General features: G+C 45.5%; 1 protein-coding gene across 1 annotated transcript in view; it reads right to left on the reverse strand.

Annotated features, from left to right (window-relative positions):
- Positions 1-1,547, reverse strand: part of MRPS18B (mitochondrial ribosomal protein S18B) — a 95,938-nt gene extending 94,391 nt beyond the window's left edge. The window contains exon 1 of the mRNA XM_069635353.1: positions 1,392-1,547. Coding sequence (XP_069491454.1) covers positions 1,392-1,469 — 78 coding nt within the window. The 5' untranslated portion in view covers positions 1,470-1,547. The remainder of the gene's footprint in view (positions 1-1,391) is intronic.
- Between the last annotated feature and the right edge of the window lie 18,429 nt (positions 1,548-19,976).

Consider the following 19,976-nt stretch of genomic DNA (forward strand, 5'->3'; position numbering starts at 1 on the left):
TTTTAATAATGGGTTAAAATGTTGCATTGTAGAGCATACTTTAAAAAAAGAAATGGGTAAATAGTCAAACAGTTGCTTGGGGGCCCGGGGGCAGGCATGACATTTTTTACTGGACATCTACCATCCCTGTTTTCTGGGCTCCACACCACCTCAGAAGGAGAGCCGTTTTTGGCAGGCGAGTAGAGGGGATTGTGCTACAAACGCATTTAGGCATTTTTTAAATGACTGTTGGCCAACCCTCCTTCCCTCTCTATCCAACACTTGCCAAAATCAGCTCAACAGACCAAAACAAACTAATGCACACACATTCATACAGTAATCACTCTCATTCACACAAGCATCCATCACCCTACATTCACTCATAACACAATCATACACACGTTTAACATTTTAAAAAATGAACATAGACGTACCTTCTGCAGGAGCCTGCACGTGGGTGCAGAAACGTCCCACTCCAGGCTGCACATGTGTGAGGAGGGGGCGCAGGTGCTCCCCTTCGCACATACAGACAAGCAATGCCCCAGCCAGCATTTCCAATGAGCTATGCAATGCTGGCTAAGCAAAATGCCCCAGCCTTGTATGGCTCAGTGAGCACGGGCACCTGGGGCACTGAACAGAACTGTCAAAGGTAAATAGTGTTTCGTTTTGATAGTTCAGCCAGCCCAGGAGCACTCCCTCAGCTGGAAAAAGCAGCTGAGGGAGTGCTCAGTGTTTCACTGGGCTGGCTCCTTAACTCCTCCATAATGGGTGAGGGGCCACTGGGTGGGCGCCCCCTCACCATTATGGATGAGCCGCCAGGTTCGAACTGGCCTATAGGCAATGCATGTATCAAAAATGCAAAATGCTAGTGTGGACCATTTCAAATGGGCCACCTTTTTGGCCAATGTGGGTCAGTTTGATGAGTTTCTTCACTATGCAGTTAGATTTTGACCATTGAGCAGTTACTAATTTAGACCAGTGTTGCTGAATAAATATTCTTCAAATATCACAATGTACTTACATTTTAACACAAAAGCACCCCCTTGGGTACTAGTCAAACAGTCTGTGACTAAAGGAATGAATATCCATTTACAACTGGGTCACTTTTTCATTGGTGCCTGAGACAGTTTCATGCTTCTGCCCGACCACGTGAGCAGCCCCTGCCATTTCTTCCAATATAAAAAATATATAAATAATAATGTATTTAATGCAAGGCTCTGACGGCCCCCCTGGGATAGGGCCGCGCCCCACAGTACGGAAGGCCTATTGTGCATTCGCTGGGCAAGAGCGCAGTCATCGGATGCCCGGCTCGCAGCTGGGAGGGCGCGAGGAATAACGAAGCCGGCCCTTGCAAGGTTGGGGTTACACCTCTCTCCCTCCTCCCTCCTCCCTCTCCCGTTCGGGACCGTCACCTCCTGTGCGCGGGGCAGGGCTCTCGCGAGCGCCAGCAGCGGCCGCCATGTCGCGCTCCGGCTCAGGGGCGCCGCCATCTTGCCTGCCTGCGTGCCTGCGCGCGTGCGTGCCTGCGTGCCTGCGCGCGTGCGTGCCTGCGTGCCTGCGCGCGTGCCTGCCTCGCGCCCCCACAGCCACGTCACACCGGAGCTCGGCGGGCGGGCGGGCGCCGCCCAGCCGCCATCTTGGAGCGGCCCGTTTCCCTCCCACACGCGCTCATCCCAGAAGTACGTGTTCTTCTACGGTCTTATCTCATGTTGACATATAAGTGCATGATATATTTTTATTTAAAATCATTATTGTGTATGATCTATTTTGACTAAAGAACTGAAAATATACCGCAGCAGCACTCTTTTGAAACGCATGGCGCATGAATGTCAATATTTGAACTTTTGACCCGCCGCGCCTTTTGCTGGAAATGTTGGGGGCGAGTTCAGAAAAGGTGGAAAAACATAAAATAGTCCATTGAATTATTTAGCAAGGCCATTTGCTGCAAATAAAGATGTAACATAACCATCACTAAAAAACTATCCTTACCTGCAGGGGCGGCCTTAGCACTGACAGCATCCTGGGCTGTTTAAAAAAATGTGGATGCTCCGGCACCCACCTCCCTGCGCACCATTGGTCAATGGGGGTTTCGGGCGGGAAGAGCACCAATTTTTTTTTTCTAACACCCCGCTCTGGCACATGGCAGGAAGTTAATCACTGTAATAGGTCGCTCATGCTAACACATGAGCGCGCTATTCCAGTGAAAACTGCCTTGCTACCGTGTCAGAGCGGAGAGGTTATACTATCGTTCGTTGTTGCCTTGCTTGAGGCACCCACCCGGCCTCGCGCAATCACCACTTGATTGATGAGACGGACCCAGGAGGATGAGACAACATGTCTTTATTCTTCCAACTCCTAACTTGATCTAACTTCCCTTTCCCTTCTCCCACCCCTTCCCGCAGCTCCCTGTCCCCTCACACGTGACACAGGCAGCATTGCGATGTGCCGACATCACACCCTCCGTTACTTAACATAATGATGTCTCTAGTTCATCTCCTCGATCCAATGCTGAGGTCGATTGCGTACTCTCTGAGGTCAGTTCATGAGCCTTGCAGGCTCAGGGCCCTCGGTGTCTGGAGGATCTGGCGGGGTATGCTTCTCGCAAGAGTCTTCTCCATCTCATTCATAGGATGAGTCCCTCCCACCCTGGGGTGATGATGTCTGTGCTGAGGGCCTGGTCTGGAATAATGCCCAGCATGTGTCTGAAGTGTGATGAGTTTCGTGTTATGCTTTTCCTCGTACCTTCAGCAGTGATGAGGGAGCCCTTCATCTGTGTCACCGTTGGGGGTTCTTTGTCGAAAGCGGCCATCGCCTTCCTTCCTTGTGGTCGCTGCACTATGACAATGTCTCCGGGCTCCATGGTGCTGGGTCGACCTGCCCTATCTCCATTGGCTCGCTGTTTCATTTGGTCCTTGTGTCTTGAGTCTTGCTCTCGCATTTCAGCGTCACCTTTGAAGTGCTCATCAGGGCTCGTCATGTGGCGCAGCCTGGTTCTTATGTTCCTGCCGAACATTACTTCTGATGGTGCTTTCCCGGTGGTGCTGTACGGGGTGTTTCGATAATCACAGAGTAGCTGGTATAACATCTTCTCCACAGGTTCCACAGTTAGTCTAGCGATTATTACGCTCCTTTTTACATTACTCATGAACCGCTCCACAGTGCTGTTCGATTGTGGCCACAGGGGCGTAATATGATGATGGACGAAGCCCATGTACTCAGAGAATGCCTTGAAGTCCTGTCCGGTGAACGGGGGCCCGTTGTCTGATTTTAGGATGCATGGGATGCCGTAGACGGTGAACATCCTGTCCATCGCAGGGATGGTGTGGTACGCAGAGGTTGATGGCACTATTTGTTTATCGGGGAAACAGGAGTACTCGTCTACAGCCACGAGGATATGCTCGCCACCTTCCAACGGGCCAAAGAAGTTACTGCGATTTCATCCCATGCTTTCTCCGGTAATTCTGTCATGCACAGAGGTTCTGGTCGTGTGTGTGTGGGTTGATGACTGCACAGGTGGGGCAGTGTTGAAGGAGGTCTTCCACCTGGGTATTGTAGTATGTGCTTGTATTATGTGCACCAATGCAGGCAGTGGAATGCTATGAGGTTGCCTGGGACCTTACAGGTCATCAGGGTTCCAAGACTGTAAGTTGGGATTCAGAATGGGAGATCTGACTAGAGAGGATGCATAATATCTAGCTCCTGCCTCTTTCTTCTCAACTTGCCCTGTAACTTAAATAAAGCAACTTTCTTTGATACATACCTGCCTCCAGCGTCATCTCTATCTTCCTGTGACTCCTCCAGTATCCCCAATACTACAAGTGGCGACGAGGATGGGATACAAGTGATTCTGCTGAGCCCAGAGATGAGGAGGATACATTGGAGAGTGGCTTATATCCATGAAGAGACAATAATAAATAAAGCCACAGAAGAAGAACGAAGCAGATGTCTGTACAAATGTTTCCATAAGCCTTGTGCCGAGGTAAAGGTTCCTGGAGGGCTACATCATGGTATAAGTCCTGCATGATCCTAGTGCAGGCAAACAGAAGACAGCGCGCTGTGTCTGCGCACATTTATGGACAGCTGGATGGAGTTGCTGTCTGTCTAAGGTACTGTATAATTGAAGAGAGAGCACCAGCATGGTGAATCTTACAGCTACGTGTGAGCGCACATCGCAGTGTGTGTTTATGGCATAGGCACCTCATTTATGCGCGTTGCCCAGTGATAGTGACATTTTGGGCCATATAATGACTTCTTATGGTGTGCAACGGCGACCGCAACGTTGCTGTAATTATGGTGCCAGAGATCTGTACAGCGTGGTGGCTGTAGTATAAATGAAGAAAGCTGATGAAAGCTGGTCAGACCTATTACGGATAGCTGAATATGCCTATAATAATTCTCTACAGACCAGCACTGGGCAGACGCCCTTTTATACTTTTTTGGATGTCTTCCCATTTTCTTTCCCTCAATACTGACAAGACTGAAGTGCTTTTTTCCCCCCTAACACTCTCTCCCCATCCCCCCTCCTTTCATCCACTTCCCCCTTCCAATCTCCCCATCTCGTCTCATGCCCGCAATCTTGGCCTCCATCTCGACTCCTCTCTTTCCTTTTTCTCCATATCTCCCTAACCCCTCGCGACTGTCGGCTTCACCTGTTCAACATCCGCAAGATCCGCTCCTCCCTCACCTTCCACGCTTCTAAACTCCTAATTTCCTCCCTTATTTTCTCCCGCCTTTTCTACTGCTCCTCTCTTCTTTTTGGACTCCCTGTCTCTCACCTGACTCCCCTAAAATCCATCTACAACTCCTCCATCCGTACTCTTTGTCTTCTAGGTCCTCGTGACTATTTCTACCGTGCCCTCTCAAATCGGCCGGCTTCCCTTCCTCTCACAATTGAAATTTCAATTCCTCTATCTTGTCTACAAATCTCTCCATGACCTCGCCCCCCTATCTCTCTTCCCTCCTCTCATTTTACCAGCCCTCCCGCTCTCTCCGATCTGCCGATCTCTACCTTCTCACTGTACCTCCTACCCCTTGTGCCGCATCACGCTTCCGCTCCTTCCAACTCCTGGCCCCCCTCCACTGGAACCACCTACCTTTCTCCACCCGCTCCTCCCCCACCTACTCATCCTTCCGCTCCTCCTTGAAATCCCTTCTTCTCCACTCCCCTCCCTGACTCTCCTCCTCCAAGATACCTAGGTCCATTCACTATCACCTCTGTGAAAAATCCAGTATCAGTTTGTAGTGATACACGAAATTGCAACCTTGCCAATCAGGGCTTTAGATGACAGCATTAGCCGCTGAAAGCCAATAGTGTATTCAAAGTATGTGCTAAAAATGCTGACAGTAGTCTGTTGTAGCACTTCCATTATGCAGTAGTGAGCTACAAGGAATATGCAGGCCTAGTATGAGATAGGTCAAATTAAACATTGTTGATAGACAGGCAGGGAGGGCCCCTAGCCATGTAGCTAATAGGTTTTTGGAGTGTTTGGAACATCATGGCACCTATATAGCGCTTAGATAGCCAGTCTTAAGCGCTATAAACACTAAGCTATGAGTGCATGCCTTTTAGAGCTTGCAGATGGGGTTAATACATCCCTGCTTCCCTTAGAATATTCAGCCTCACTAACGTTAGCCCTGGCCCCAAGCTAATCTTCCTTTTCTCTGGGAAGGTACTGATAAGACATTCCTCAGCCAGCGCAGATGGGAACAAGGGAGGGGGTAGGAGCGAGCAGGGAGCATCTCAGAGAGAGCTGGGTTTTTTCCATGAGCCAGTTGCACAGGGAAAGTTCTGGAACTGTGCGTCATGGTGACTGACAGCAAGAAGTTATAAAATATCCATGCACACATGGATCAGGGGGAGATCGCCTGTGGACTTGATTCGTGTACAGTCAGGTGCCCGGAATTGGCTCTCACGGTGTCCTCCAGCCTTGTTTTTCTATGAGCGGGGCTTGTTTTACAGCTAGCTTATGAGAAACCCAGGGCTGATTAAGGGACGTAAGACTGTGTTTCTCTATGTTTCTCTATATTTCTCTATGTTTCTCTATGTTTATCTAAGTTCCATGTTTCACTATATTTTGCATTGCTCTAAGTGTTATGCTTTCTAATATTCTGTAACTTGAATCCCAAATGTATATGAAATTCACTGCTTAGAATAAATATGCTAATAACACTTTGAGGGTGTCATTTGTCACTTGCATGAGATCACTGCTCAGCACAATAGAACCTGTATTTTGGGCTGAATTGGGTATTTTTGCTCTCAAAGGGCTGGCCCCGAGGAAGATTTTGCCCAATATCAAGACACAGTTAAACTAGCCTTACCATCTAATATGCAGATTCATCCTGTGTTCCACGTATCTCTCCCAAAACCTGTTCAACCTGGAACCCGTGTTACACCACCAAAGCCAGTAGTAATCGATGGAGAGCCAGAATTTGAGGTCAAAGACATCCTGGATTCAAAGTATGTCAGATCTAATCTATACTATCTAGTGGACTGGAAAGGGTATGGTCCGCAGGACAGAACATGGGAACCGTGTGAGTATATCCATGCACCTCGCTTGCTTAGAAGGTTCCAACAAAACCATCCAACCAAGCCAAGGCCAGACTGGAGAACCACCAATGGAGGGGCCTTGGGGGGGTGCTGTCATGACTCCTGCCCCAGCCCTCTGAGACATCAGGCTGGAGCCAGGCCACTATCCCCTATATGGCCCTTAAGGGCCTCTCCATCCTACCAGAGACCCACTTGGAGTCAAACCTGGCGCCTGTGGCGCCAGGCTCACACATAGCTTTAAAGAAGCACTTGGCATTGAACTTGTAATGCATTATGGGCAAGATGGATGCCCCCACATAAAACAGTTCCTTGAACTGAGTATGCAGTCTAGCCTTTTGGGTATGGTTCATCCCAGGGATACCTGGGATACCTGGAAGCTATTTAAACCACGCCCAGCTCGAGAAACACGCTTTGCGTTTCTCTGCACCGGCAGCGCAAGACGCTCACCGTGCTCGGATCGGTCTCCTGAAGGCCTTCGCCTTTCCTCTGCATCCTGCGCACCTGCAAGAACAAGAACAGCATTAATATTATACCTACCTTGGGGAGCAGTCGGCTTCCATCCATCGCCCCTCCGGTCCTGTGGACAGCTACGGCGGTGTCATCTCCATCTCGGCACACCGCATCCTAAGGGAGGATAAACGAACGAAAGAAAAGACATTAGTAAGCATTCTTCATATATTGGCTTACTAAAAAAAAACTGTAAGAAGAGTCAAACACTTACCTGAACTCAAGCTGCTTGGGGTAACTTCAGCTCCGGAGCATCTCATCGACCTGCAAGGGGAAAAGACATTCCAGGTTAGCCCGGAAAGCATAAGGAAGCGCCACATATCGCGCTTACTCACCGCACCTTACCCTCCCAGCCGGCAGCCACGCTGGGATATTGCAGCACCTGAAAAGGACACAGAGACAAACATTGGTCAATACAAGGATGAGCGGGCAGCATTGCGCATCATGCTCTCACTCACTTTAGTGCTCGGCTCCCCTCAGCAGCACAACGCCATCTCCGACCCTCTCCAACACCTAATGGAGGTGAGACACGTTATAGAAGAGACAAGAGTCAAAAGGACAGTTCATAAGAATCGTTTAACCTACGGTCGGGCTGAAATTACAGCAAGCCCAGTCCGTTGGGCATGCGCAGGTGAATCAACTAAGCAGCCTAGAGCCCTCATCAGTCGACGCACCCCTGCACTGAAGGGCAGGACGGAGAGCGCACCGCACAAGAAAGCAAGGTGAGCAGTGGACAAAGGGGAAGGTTTGGTCCCCAAGGGAAGAGAGGGTCAAGCAAGCAGAGACAACAGAGTTAAACTCTGGCAATCCTGTGTTTCAGGCCCAGTCTCCAGTCGAACAGATTCCAGGGAAGGGTTCGAGGTCGTAAGAGGTCCAAACAGGCTGAGTGGCGTCCCTGTGGATACCAGGTGAGCGTTACACTGTGTTAGAGCTGAACTTAGAAAGTGTGCCCTAATAACATCACTGTGTTAAAGTTAAACTTAGAAAGTGTGCCTAATGGCGTAACTGTAGAAGGCATTGTCTTGATATGGGCAAAATCTTCCTCGGGGCCAGCCCTTTGAGAGCAAAAATACCCAATTCAGCCCAAAATACAGGTTCTATTGTGCTGAGCAGTGATCTCATGCTAGTGACAAATGACACCCTCAAAGTTTTAGCATATTTATTCTAAGCAGTGAATTTCATATACATTTGGGATTCAAGTTAGAGAATATTACAAAGCATAAAACAAAGAGCAATGCAAAATATAGTGAAACATGGAACTTAGATAAACATAGAGAAACATAGAGAAATATAGAGAAACATAGAGAAACACAGTCTTACGTCCCTTAATCTCAGCCCTGGGAGACCTGGGTTTTTCATAGAAAAACAAGGCTGGAGGACACCGTGAGAGCCAATTCCGGGCACCTGACTGTACACGAATCAAGTCCACAGGCGATCTCCCCCTGATCCCATGTGTGCATGGATATTTTATAATCTCTTGCTGTCAGTCACCATGACGCATAGTTCCAGAACTTTCCCTGTGAGGCTGGTTCATGGAAAAAACCCAGCTCTCTCTGAGATGCTCCCTGCTCGCTCCTACCCCCTCCCTTGGTTCCCATCTGCGCTGGCTGAGGAATGTCTTATCAGTACCTTCCCAGAGAAAAGGAAGATTAGCTTGGAGCCAGGGCTACCGTTAGTGAGGCTGAATATTCTAAGGGAAGCAGGGATGTATTAACCCCATCTGCAAGCTCTAAAAGGCATGCACTCATAGCTTAGTGTTTATAGCGCTTAAGACTGGCTATCTAAGCGCTATATAGGTGCCATGATGTTCCAAACACTCCAAAAACCTATTAGCTACATAGCTGGGGGCCCTCCCTGCCTGTCTATCAACAATGCTTAATGTGACCTATTTCATACTAGGCCTGCATATCCCTTGTAGCTCACTACTGCATAATGGAAGTGCTACAACAGACTACTGTCAGCATTTTTAGCACATACTTTGAATACACTATTGGCTTTCAGAGGCTAATGCTGTCATCTAAAGCCCTGATTGGCAAGGTTGCAATTTCGTGTATCACTACATTCCACCCCTATTCAACGTGTGTGCGACAAAATGCTGACTAATACCTATCAATATAGTATTTAGTGCAGTGATAAAGACATTGGGGCTTTGCAAGAGGTTTAAGCAAACTATCTTCTAGCGGTTAGTTAGCGTGGCATGCAAGGTAAAACACTACCTAAACAAAAATGTACACAAAGTGAACAGTGACATATACCCTTGCCAAAACCTGGCCTACACAAAAATACCTACGCCAAGTGAACATGGACATTTACTCTAGCCAAAACCTGGCCTACACAAAAATACCTACACCAAGTGAACATGGACATTTACTCTAGCCAAAACATGGCCTACACAAAAATACCTAAATCAATTTTGTATAACTGATTGTCAGTTAAAAAGCAGCATGCAGTTAAAATGTCAAGGTAATCCAGTGTAGTCTAATCTACAATGCACTATTGCATTTATGTATGGTTACCAATTCTAAAACCTGGCAGCCTTTCACCCTAAGGGCCTACCCTCCCCCTGATCCCAGGGCATTCAAGCGTGACTATGGGCTGTGTGACTAGACACTTCCCCCAGGTAGGTGGAACCCAACCAGAAACCATCTAATTTCGTGAACAAGGTGAACCCATGGGCACCAGGTTGTCTAAATAAAAACAATTCTACTAATTTACATCAAAGCATGGCATGTGTTATTCATGCAATCAAAAAGCAAGCAATTCAATCCATATGTATGCTGGTAACTGTAGCTCTGCGTGCCAGTGTGTGGAGGATGGTTGCCCCCACCCAGTAAAAAGCCAACACCTGCTGATTTAACAATGTTTGCCATACAATGCATTGTGTGTATTTAGCAGTCTTGTTGACCTGCCCTATGGCAGACAAAAATGTCTTCATGTCTAAAATTCTGTCATCTTCAATTGGCTGTCAATACTTGTAGCAGTGCTGGGCATATCAATGGGCCCCACTAGGCCAGAAGTTCTATAGCAGAGCTGGCATCAGAACCCATAGTGGCTAGCTTATAGTGCACAGTTTCTATGTCACAAGCATATAAAGCTCCTGCAATTAATGAATCTAGCTCCCTAGCTACGCGCACTCTAGTGATGGGCCATAGAAATGGACTCCATTTGTAGCAGCTTGGTAGTACTAAGGAAACATTGCCTCATGGTAAATCTATGTCTAAGTGTATCACTGTAATAATGAAGGTGTGCATTACCAGTCTACCTATTGTGACTTGGAGAATACTCTTCTTCAAGTGGGATATCTACCATATACAATATTAACTTTAGCCACAAACACCATACTACTATCCGGCAGTGGCTGTTTCATCACACCATGGAAAATGCCTTAGTCAAGTTATAGTCCATAAAATTTTGGCGAGAACACTCGCTGCAGTTCTTGGTCAGAAAAACATCACATTAGACAAATTAAACAAATGGTATCCATTCAGTGACAAAAGATGCCCGACAATGTGCCAGGCCAGTACACTAGCAATTCCATGTGGATACTCATTTGTAGCGCTTTTCCAAAGAATTATTCCAAATGTCTACAATCAAAAGGTGACTCTTTGCATTAGTGTGCTGGAGACAGCTGTCCCCACAAAAACATGAAACTGGTTGGTTTAACAAAAACCGTGTCACACTCTGTGTCATAAAATCAAACATCAAGTCAGTCATGGTTTCATTTACCTGCCTTAAGCTGGCTGTAAAAGTATCCAGTGTTTCAAAGATTACCATTTCAAATTAGAGCTCACACACTTGGCAGCATTACTTCAATTAAGAAACTTAACCTACGCACAGGTGACTTTGATGTGCGCACTCATCTTATCTCAAAATAAATTACGCTCCTGCTTGCATAATTCTGCTGCCCCAACAGTTCATAAATCATTTTCCTGCCTACGTGCAATGTAGAATATTTTTTTTTTTTTTCAAAAAACAAAACATCTCTGGTTAAAGCAATTCAGTTGGAAGAGTAAAACCATTTCGTTTTTTCAGATTCATCTCAACAGTGCATTTAAAAACCATTTTTCAATGTGTTAGCATTCAATTGCTGTGTCACACAGCTGTATGTGGTCCCTGATGTTACAGTCCACAATTCATTGTCCATAGTCCTTTAAACAAGAAAGGGCAAAACATATGCCTCATTACGACCCAGGCGGTAAGTTACCGCCTGGGCCGTGACTTTACCACCATGGCGTAAACTACGTTTACGCCATGGTGGTTGGCGGACTTACCGCCCCATTCCGAGGTCGGCGGGGCGGTAAGTCCCCAATCCCCATTTACCCTTCCCCATTCCCATTTTTGCCCCATAGGGCATAATGGGAGTGGGGAAGGCGTTAATTACGCCACCGTAAATTACGGTGGCGTAATTAACTCCATGGTCCCTTAGCGCCATGGATTTTAACACCTGCTAAAAGCAGGTGTTAAAAGCGCCATGGCGCTAAGGGACCTCGTAGTTGGCGGTAAGGGGTCGGCGCAGCTAACGCTGGCGTTAACCCCTTACCGCCAGGGTCGTAATGAGGCCCCATGTCATTTAAATGTGTAGCATCAAATACTTGATAATTAGCCAAGTCTGCATCGTGCCAGTTCAGCAAAAGTTATTACTCTGTTGGACACTATTCGCAGGTTACAGCATTGAGTGCGGTGCAGGGCACGTTAAAGTTGAAATAGCATGTCGCAGTGGCTCGCTTTCTCTGAGAATGCGTCTGACCCTTCTTTGATCAGTGTCACCCACAAACTGCATATTAACTTTCTGATATTGTAAAATGTCTTGTCGTGCTTTGTCTAGGCAAAATACAAACAGAAATGTTAGGATTTCATCAAAAGTTCAATATCATTATTATCCATGTTAGGATGTCATCAAAACTTCAATATCAGCGTTATCCACCCCTTCCCATAATACCACCCCCATCTTCAAAAAGTCTCATCAGGTAACTACACACTTTGTCATTGCTACTGCAATTATTTATCACCTTTCTGCATGTTTCTGGGGGCTTATTTACACTCAACCATACGGGGTGTAACTGCCTAATCACAAACTTATTTGTGCAATGCAATCATAGCTGGTCAATGGTACCTCAGACTGATCTGTGCTTTTACAAAGCCATATAGTAAGTACCCAGGTCGCACAATGCTTTTCTTTTTCACCAAAGCGATCACAAATGCCAGGCGCCAACTTGCTTCCAGTGTCCCATGATCTTGGTTTAGGTTGCCCTGCTGGCATCACTCCATTTTTCAAAGGTAAAGTCTTTCAGTCCAATACCGCTTACAGTTGCACAAACAGCTGTTTATTCAAGCCTCTGGTTTTTTCACTTGTCATTTTTTCCAAAGGGTGTTTGCTGTTTCCTGAACCACCCCTTTGAGTGCGATAGTCTAAGTCAGTTTCTTTTGTTGCTTCAACAAATCATTCATTCTTGCACTAAGCCGTGTGGCTTCTGGATCATGGCTAATGTGCAGTGTTCATGTTGTACTTCAAAGCCCCGTTCTGCATGTTGTCTCTTGCAAAACGGCTAAGCACTTTTTGTCAGTTTTGCTTCCATCTGGAATGCCATAATGTCTTTGTCAGTTACTCCATCCCCTGGCAATGTAGCTTGCAGTTTGCCAGATGTGTATTTTCTCTTCTCAAAGCGCCTAGAGGTTTCTTCTCCAGTGCACAGCGCTTTACTTCAGTTCACATCACATGGAGCATTGGAATGCAGCTTGCACAGCAATAGCGTTTCACTTCACATCACATCACATGGGAATGCGGTTTGCACAGTAATGTCTGTTGGAATGGGCAGCTGTCTTTTCTTGGCCCATTCACAGATGCATAGGTAAATGTTCAGATGTGATGTGCCCGTCTGCCATCCTGCATGAAGCCTTTGCTCCGTACCACAGTTTACTGGGCAAATTCTTTACTTTTTGAACAGCTCTCTGTTTTTTGCTCCCCCTTCCTCAGGAATGCAGGCATGTTTATCTTTCGTGTGCACCTGGCAGCGCCATGAGCACGCAGCTTATCTCTTTTGCCTATAACTCTTATACTGTGGCGGCTTCACTCGTTTCAGACAGTTCACCCAGATTAACTCTTTCTTGTACTATTTCTGCTTTTGTTTGCCTTCACGCACCTCGCCCAAGACAGCTTCAAGGCACAAGCTCTGCACACACAGCAAGACTCTTGTTTTCAAAAGCGGCACTTTTCTTGTAATGTGCGATCTTTCAAGAGAACTCACAACCCATTAAATCTTTGTGCTATCTTATCACACACAGATGTCAATTCTGTTGTACCATTGCCAAACTATAACCACTCATTTCAGTGCATTTAAAAAATAAAAATGCCAATGTTTATTTTTTCTGCAAGAACAACCCACACTCTATTGCTTGTGGGCTGTTTAATGTGTCAACAACATTTTTCCCCATGTATCACAGTCAACAGGACACTATTTCCAAATCATACATCACTTATAAGGCAACAGCACAAATCCATGGCATAGCATGGGGACAGTCAAAAATACTCCAGGGGCAATTTAGAAAAATATAAATTGTTTTTCCCCCCAACCATTGCAAGCTGATTCTGCAAATTCAAATCAATACACAAAATCGAAAATCCAAATAACATTCACTCACTTTCCTTTTTAAGTGAGTCTCTCACCCATTAAAAGCATGGCACAGCTTAAAATGCAATATAACCATTTTAGTGTGTTCCCTTTAAACAGAATTTGCCACCATTAGCACATGGAATTTTACAGTTGCCAAAAGAAAGAAAAAACTCTTTAGGCTCTCAGCACAGATGTTACTCATTCTCCTAAGCATGGCTCATTCCCCATCCTCATTATTCAGGAATGCCAACCCTTCAAAAGCATATATCAAAAAAGCGAACCTTCGCCTCCGAACATTACAGCCCCCACTCGCTAGCACACTGGGGCTGAGTCAATGGTTAAATCACTATTCACAATTTGCATGTCAAATCCCTGCAATTATTTTTTTTTTTTTTCCTGCCCTCATGACAGAATAGAGATGAGAGCTCCGTCTCACTATGCATTCCAAATTACAACTTTAAACTTGGGAAACCACATGATAAAATTCTTTTTCTAATTGAGCATACATCTTTCTTAACCATTCATCGGAGTGCTTTAAACAAAGCCATTTCCCGCTCGTTTATTGCCTTGTACTCCCTGGCACCAATCCCATGCAATAAGTCAGTCACGACTGATTTACTGAAGGGAGTCTTAACCACACAAGCTATCGGCCACGGCAAGCCGACACAACATTGCTGCCTTTTGAAGTCTCAGAGCTGCAGTGAGACCATCAAGGAAATGCGACAGCCTGCTCCCCACTCTACACTGTGTTCTCTCACACCATTTGTCATGTCAGCATGGCACTGCTCTTCACAAATCCCACAAAGCTGCTACCAAATGTCTTGATATGGGCAAAATCTTCCTCGGGGCCAGCCCTTTGAGAGCAAAAATACCCAATTCAGCCCAAAATACAGGTTCTATTGTGCTGAGCAGTGATCTCATGCTAGTGACAAATGACACCCTCAAAGTTTTAGCATATTTATTCTAAGCAGTGAATTTCATATACATTTGGGATTCAAGTTAGAGAATATTACAAAGCATAAAACAAAGAGCAATGCAAAATATAGTGAAACATGGAACTTAGATAAACATAGAGAAACATAGAGAAATATAGAGAAACATAGAGAAACACAGTCTTACGTCCCTTAATCTCAGCCCTGGGAGACCTGGGTTTTTCATAGAAAAACAAGGCTGGAGGACACCGTGAGAGCCAATTCCGGGCACCTGACTGTACACGAATCAAGTCCACAGGCGATCTCCCCCTGATCCCATGTGTGCATGGATATTTTATAATCTCTTGCTGCCAGTCACCATGACGCATAGTTCCAGAACTTTCCCTGTGAGGCTGGTTCATGGAAAAAACCCAGCTCTCTCTGAGATGCTCCCTGCTCGCTCCTACCCCCTCCCTTGGTTCCCATCTGCGCTGGCTGAGGAATGTCTTATCAGTACCTTCCCAGAGAAAAGGAAGATTAGCTTGGAGCCAGGGCTACCGTTAGTGAGGCTGAATATTCTAAGGGAAGCAGGGATGTATTAACCCCATCTGCAAGCTCTAAAAGGCATGCACTCATAGCTTAGTGTTTATAGCGCTTAAGACTGGCTATCTAAGCGCTATATAGGTGCCATGATGTTCCAAACACTCCAAAAACCTATTAGCTACATAGCTGGGGGCCCTCCCTGCCTGTCTATCAACAATGCATAATGTGACCTATTTCATACTAGGCCTGCATATCCCTTGTAGCTCACTACTGCATAATGGAAGTGCTACAACAGACTACTGTCAGCATTTTTAGCACATACTTTGAATACACTATTGGCTTTCAGAGGCTAATGCTGTCATCTAAAGCCCTGATTGGCAAGGTTGCAATTTCGTGTATCACTACAGGCATTTCAACATTATTGAGTGTGCCCTAATAGCGTCACTGTGTTAGAGTTGAACTTAGAAAGTGTGCCCTAATAGCGTCACTGTTTTAGAGTTGAACTTAGAAAGTGCTCCTAATAGCGTCACTGTGTTAGAGTTGAACTTAGAAAGTGTTCCTAATAGCATCACTGTGGTAAAGTTGAACTTAGAATGTGTGCCCTAATAGCATCACTGTGGTAAAGTTGAACTTAGAAAGTGTGCCCTAATAGCGTAACTGTAGAAGGTATTCCAACATCATTCAGTGTGGCCTAATAGCGTCACTGTGTTAAAGTTGAACTTAGAAAGTGTGCCCTAATAGCGTAACTATAGAAGGTATTCCACATCATTGGGTGTGCACTAATAGCGTCACTGTATTAAAGTTGAACTTAGAAAGTGTGCACTAATAGCATCAATGTGTTAAAAGTTGAATTTTGAAGGTATTCCCAACATCATTGAGTTTGCCTGGTCGCATACACTTTACTGATTACCACAATATCACACTACTATGCTTACTCTCTCCTATACACCACCATTCAACTAGAACACAGCAGAACTATGACACATAAGGTAAAGCTGTTCTCATACTAACATGACTCATCAAACTACCCATCACCCTAATAAAACACTGCTAGCTTGCACATACCGGCTAGCTTAGGCGTCTGCTCAGGCCTAATGCAGCCAAAACTCAGTCTGGACGTCCACCCCCCAGACTGAACACATTCAACTGATCTCCTCAGCACCACACTTACCGCTAAGAAGCAGCTATCATGCAACAACCACACCAGCTGCACACATACCTGGTGCGCCCGCACACTTTACGACTCTCTCTCTTTCAATGGAATTGAACTGTGGTTCCCGAGGGCGTTCAACCTACCAGCGCCTTGAGATCATACCAATGGTACATAAGGCGCTATACAAATGCAAAATAACATAACATAAATGATGACATTTTGGAACTCTGAGGGCATGGTGAAGAATGGAGCTCGGTGGGGCAGAGCGTTATGATTCCATTAAGGAGTGCTCTGTAATATTTCCCTTTAGTGTAAAAAAAAAAATGTTTGAAGAGTGGCCCTAGGACTGTGGGCAAACATGATGACTTTTTCCAGATGATCCGTGCCGCAGAGAAGGCCATGCAATCAATGGAATAAGCCTTTAGTGATGTTCGTGATGAAAAGTAAATGTTTTCTTAAGGCAGCTACTGTGCTGCGATGGATCGGTATGGGAATTCCGTCAGCAGCAGTCTTTGATGGAACACCGTGGGAGCACTAGCAATGCCTTCCGTGTCTTTTGTCTTCATTTTGAGTTGAAATGCAAGCTGCTGTGTTGCACGTGTATTCCAACGAAGATGAAAGGAAATACAAAAAAATAAAAAAACGCTACGGTTAAAAGAAGTAGTATTCCGTCGTGAGAATATGAGGTACTGTTATTTTCTGTTTATTCCGTTTGCCAGAAGGAGCGTGGAACTACTGCTACGAGCAATTTATGGACATTGGCTATGAAATGCTGTTTGGTTTAGCAATTTTGTTTTAGGAATTTAAATGCAGTTAATGCAATGCTACCGTTAGTTTCTTTATGTTCTCAATTTTTTTTAAAATTAAGTTTATTAATTTTTTGTACAGCAAAACAAAATATCAAATTCATCAACATTAAAACCATTGAATTCATCACATATAATCTCTTCAAACACCACCACCCCACATCATACCATAAAGTAATAGTAAGTACCTAATAAACAAAAGTATTACTCATCCAAAAATCTTCCCCACATTTGATCATGCTACCGTTTGTTGAGTCATGTAATACGTATTCCCACTATCACTCCAGAACGGAAAGTTGCCTGAGAGCAATTATAAGCAAGTGAAATATTGTTTGCTATAAAATGAAATATTTTATTCCCATTTTTTATTGTTTGAAGGTAAAGCTGGTGAAACAATTAGATGCTATATATTCTATTAGTGTATGTGGCTGAAATACTGCTGTTATGGATATGTGATGTGGGCCAGAGCTTTAATGGGACATGAATGGTGTGCATGTTTGTGTGATGTGCCTGGCTGGGAAGGTCGAGAGTGAATGTAATGGATGGATAGAGTGCACAGTTGTTCTAGCAAATGGAAGTGATAGGTTTCAATGTGCACAATGGTTTATGCTATTTAAATATGTTATAGATGGAAAATGCACAGATATGATACGTTTATGAAATCCATATCAGAATTATTAACATTTTCATAGGAGTTGCAGGATAATGGTGATGATCACCTATGGACTTTACATACTATGGACTGATATTATTATTATTATTATTATTATTATTATTATTATTATGAAATTGGTCTAGTGCAATAATACATGATGCAGGATTATTATATATGTATATGAAATATATTGAAATGTTATGGTGATATTCAGTTACATGAGTAGTGACACTGCATGTTCGGTTTATGAAGTGCTAGGTGCCAGGAAGTGATGATGAGCCCGTATGAAGTTGACATTAGGAGGAGTATGGTTTATTCTATGGTAGTGGTTTTGGTGGTTTCAGGGAACCTAGTTTGTGAATCTTGTTGTGTGTGTTTATTGAAAAGAGAGAGGATGTGTAGTATGTGCTTGTATTGTGTGCACCAGTGCAGGAAGTGGGATGCTATGAGGTTTCCTGGAACCTTACAGGTCATCAGGGTTTCAAGACTGTCAGTTGGGATTCAGGATGGGAGATCTGACAAGAGAGGATGCATAATATCTACCTCCTGCCTCTTTCTTCCCAACTTGCCCTGTAACTTAAATAAAACAACTTACTTTGATACAGACCTGCCTCCAGCTTCATCTCTATCTTCCTGTGACTCCTCCAGGATCCCCAATACTACAGCTATCTAGACGAGGAAACCACACCTTTTGCCTGAGCATCCGTTTTGTTGAGGCTATGCCTCTGGGGCCTTCATGGGCTAGATCTAGCACTTTGCGGCATAGAGTACACAGGATTAATAGTTTGATTCCTTTTATCAGGAGTCCTTCAGGTGATTTGCTTAGCTCATCTTGTCATGACCCATAGAACTTGCCCATTCTGGACCTCCTAGTCCTTATCGCGCCGGGGCTTGTATTCCTTGTTACTCCCAACATGGCCGCAACAAGCGACTTGCCTCACACCAGCTTTCACGTCGCACACGGCAGGTCCTATAAATTGGCCAAGCCCCCGCGGCCCCACGCGTCTCGACGCTATCATTAGGTAGTGACTTGCCCTGTGTGTGCTGTTCTTCTTCTATCCAAGATCCTGGTTTCCTTCCTCCTACCTTCCCCCTTTCCCTCTATTCGACTCCTGGAACCCCCATTCTTAGCGACCGCTACTTACTTTCCTGCACATCCTGGAACAGCGGCCTTCCCGGAACACTGAACGAGCTCTGCTGCCGGACGAGACTCGAGCGAGTCTATACAAGACCCGATCCGTCCACAAGAGGAATCCTCCCGTGGAACAGAGCAAGAAGCGATCTCAGGTGAGACGGGGGGAGATTTACGACAGTTTGAGACGCCAAACGACCGACACTGATACTGCTATGGAGAAAGCAGTCCAGGACCTTATGCGTGGCATGCAAGAGCTCACAACTGAAGTACAGAACTTAAAGGCTGAGAATGCTGCGCTAAAGCAGCTAGTTTTGTCTCGCAACCCCGCTAACAAGGACAGTGTGTTACTTGGTGGCGTGGTGGACAAATATGATGGAACGGCAAAATCCTTACGTGGATTCCTGGATTCCTGCCTGGTGCATTTCACCTTTAAGCCCTATTATCTATCAACTTCTAGGGCGAAGGTGGGCTTCATTATCTCACACCTCACAGGGAACGCGTTGACCTGGGCTATGCCCTTAGTCAACTCAGGGGATGCCCTCCTGGATGATTATGATGGATTCATTCAGGCACTCAAGACTATGTTTGACCGCCCAGAACAGGTTTTTAGTGCTCAAGAACGCTTACTTGATTTCCGACAGGGTACCCAGGATATGCTAACATACGTCACTAGATTCAAACAACTGGTCAAGGAAGCGGATTGGTCCTCTGAAGCAAGTTTCACTCTATTTCGCAGGGGTCTAAACGAGGACATTAAGGATGAATTAGCCCGGGTGGCTCGTCCTAGTTCCTTCCAGGCTCTTATGGATCTAGCCCTGCAGATAGACTTTCAAATCCAGGAAAGAAAGGCTGAAAGGAGAAAGACCAAGACACCTTTTCAAAAGAATTCCCTTGAGACCTCTGTTAAAACCAATTCTGACCCAACCCCTGACACAGATCCGGAACCCATGCAAATCGGAGCCTTCCGTGGGCCTATTTCCCCTCAAGAAAGGATGAGAAGGATCCACACAGGCACGTGCATATATTGTGCCTCGGATAAACATCTTGTTAGAGAATGCCCTCTAGCCCCTCCACAGCATTCGGGAAACGCCAGCTCCCGATCCTAGGTGGAGCAAGGTGTCGGGAGAGA

This window comes from Ambystoma mexicanum, chromosome 13 (assembly GCF_040938575.1).
Source record: "Ambystoma mexicanum isolate Mex_15411 chromosome 13, UKY_AmexF1_1, whole genome shotgun sequence".
Taxonomy (NCBI): Eukaryota; Metazoa; Chordata; class Amphibia; order Caudata; family Ambystomatidae; genus Ambystoma; species Ambystoma mexicanum.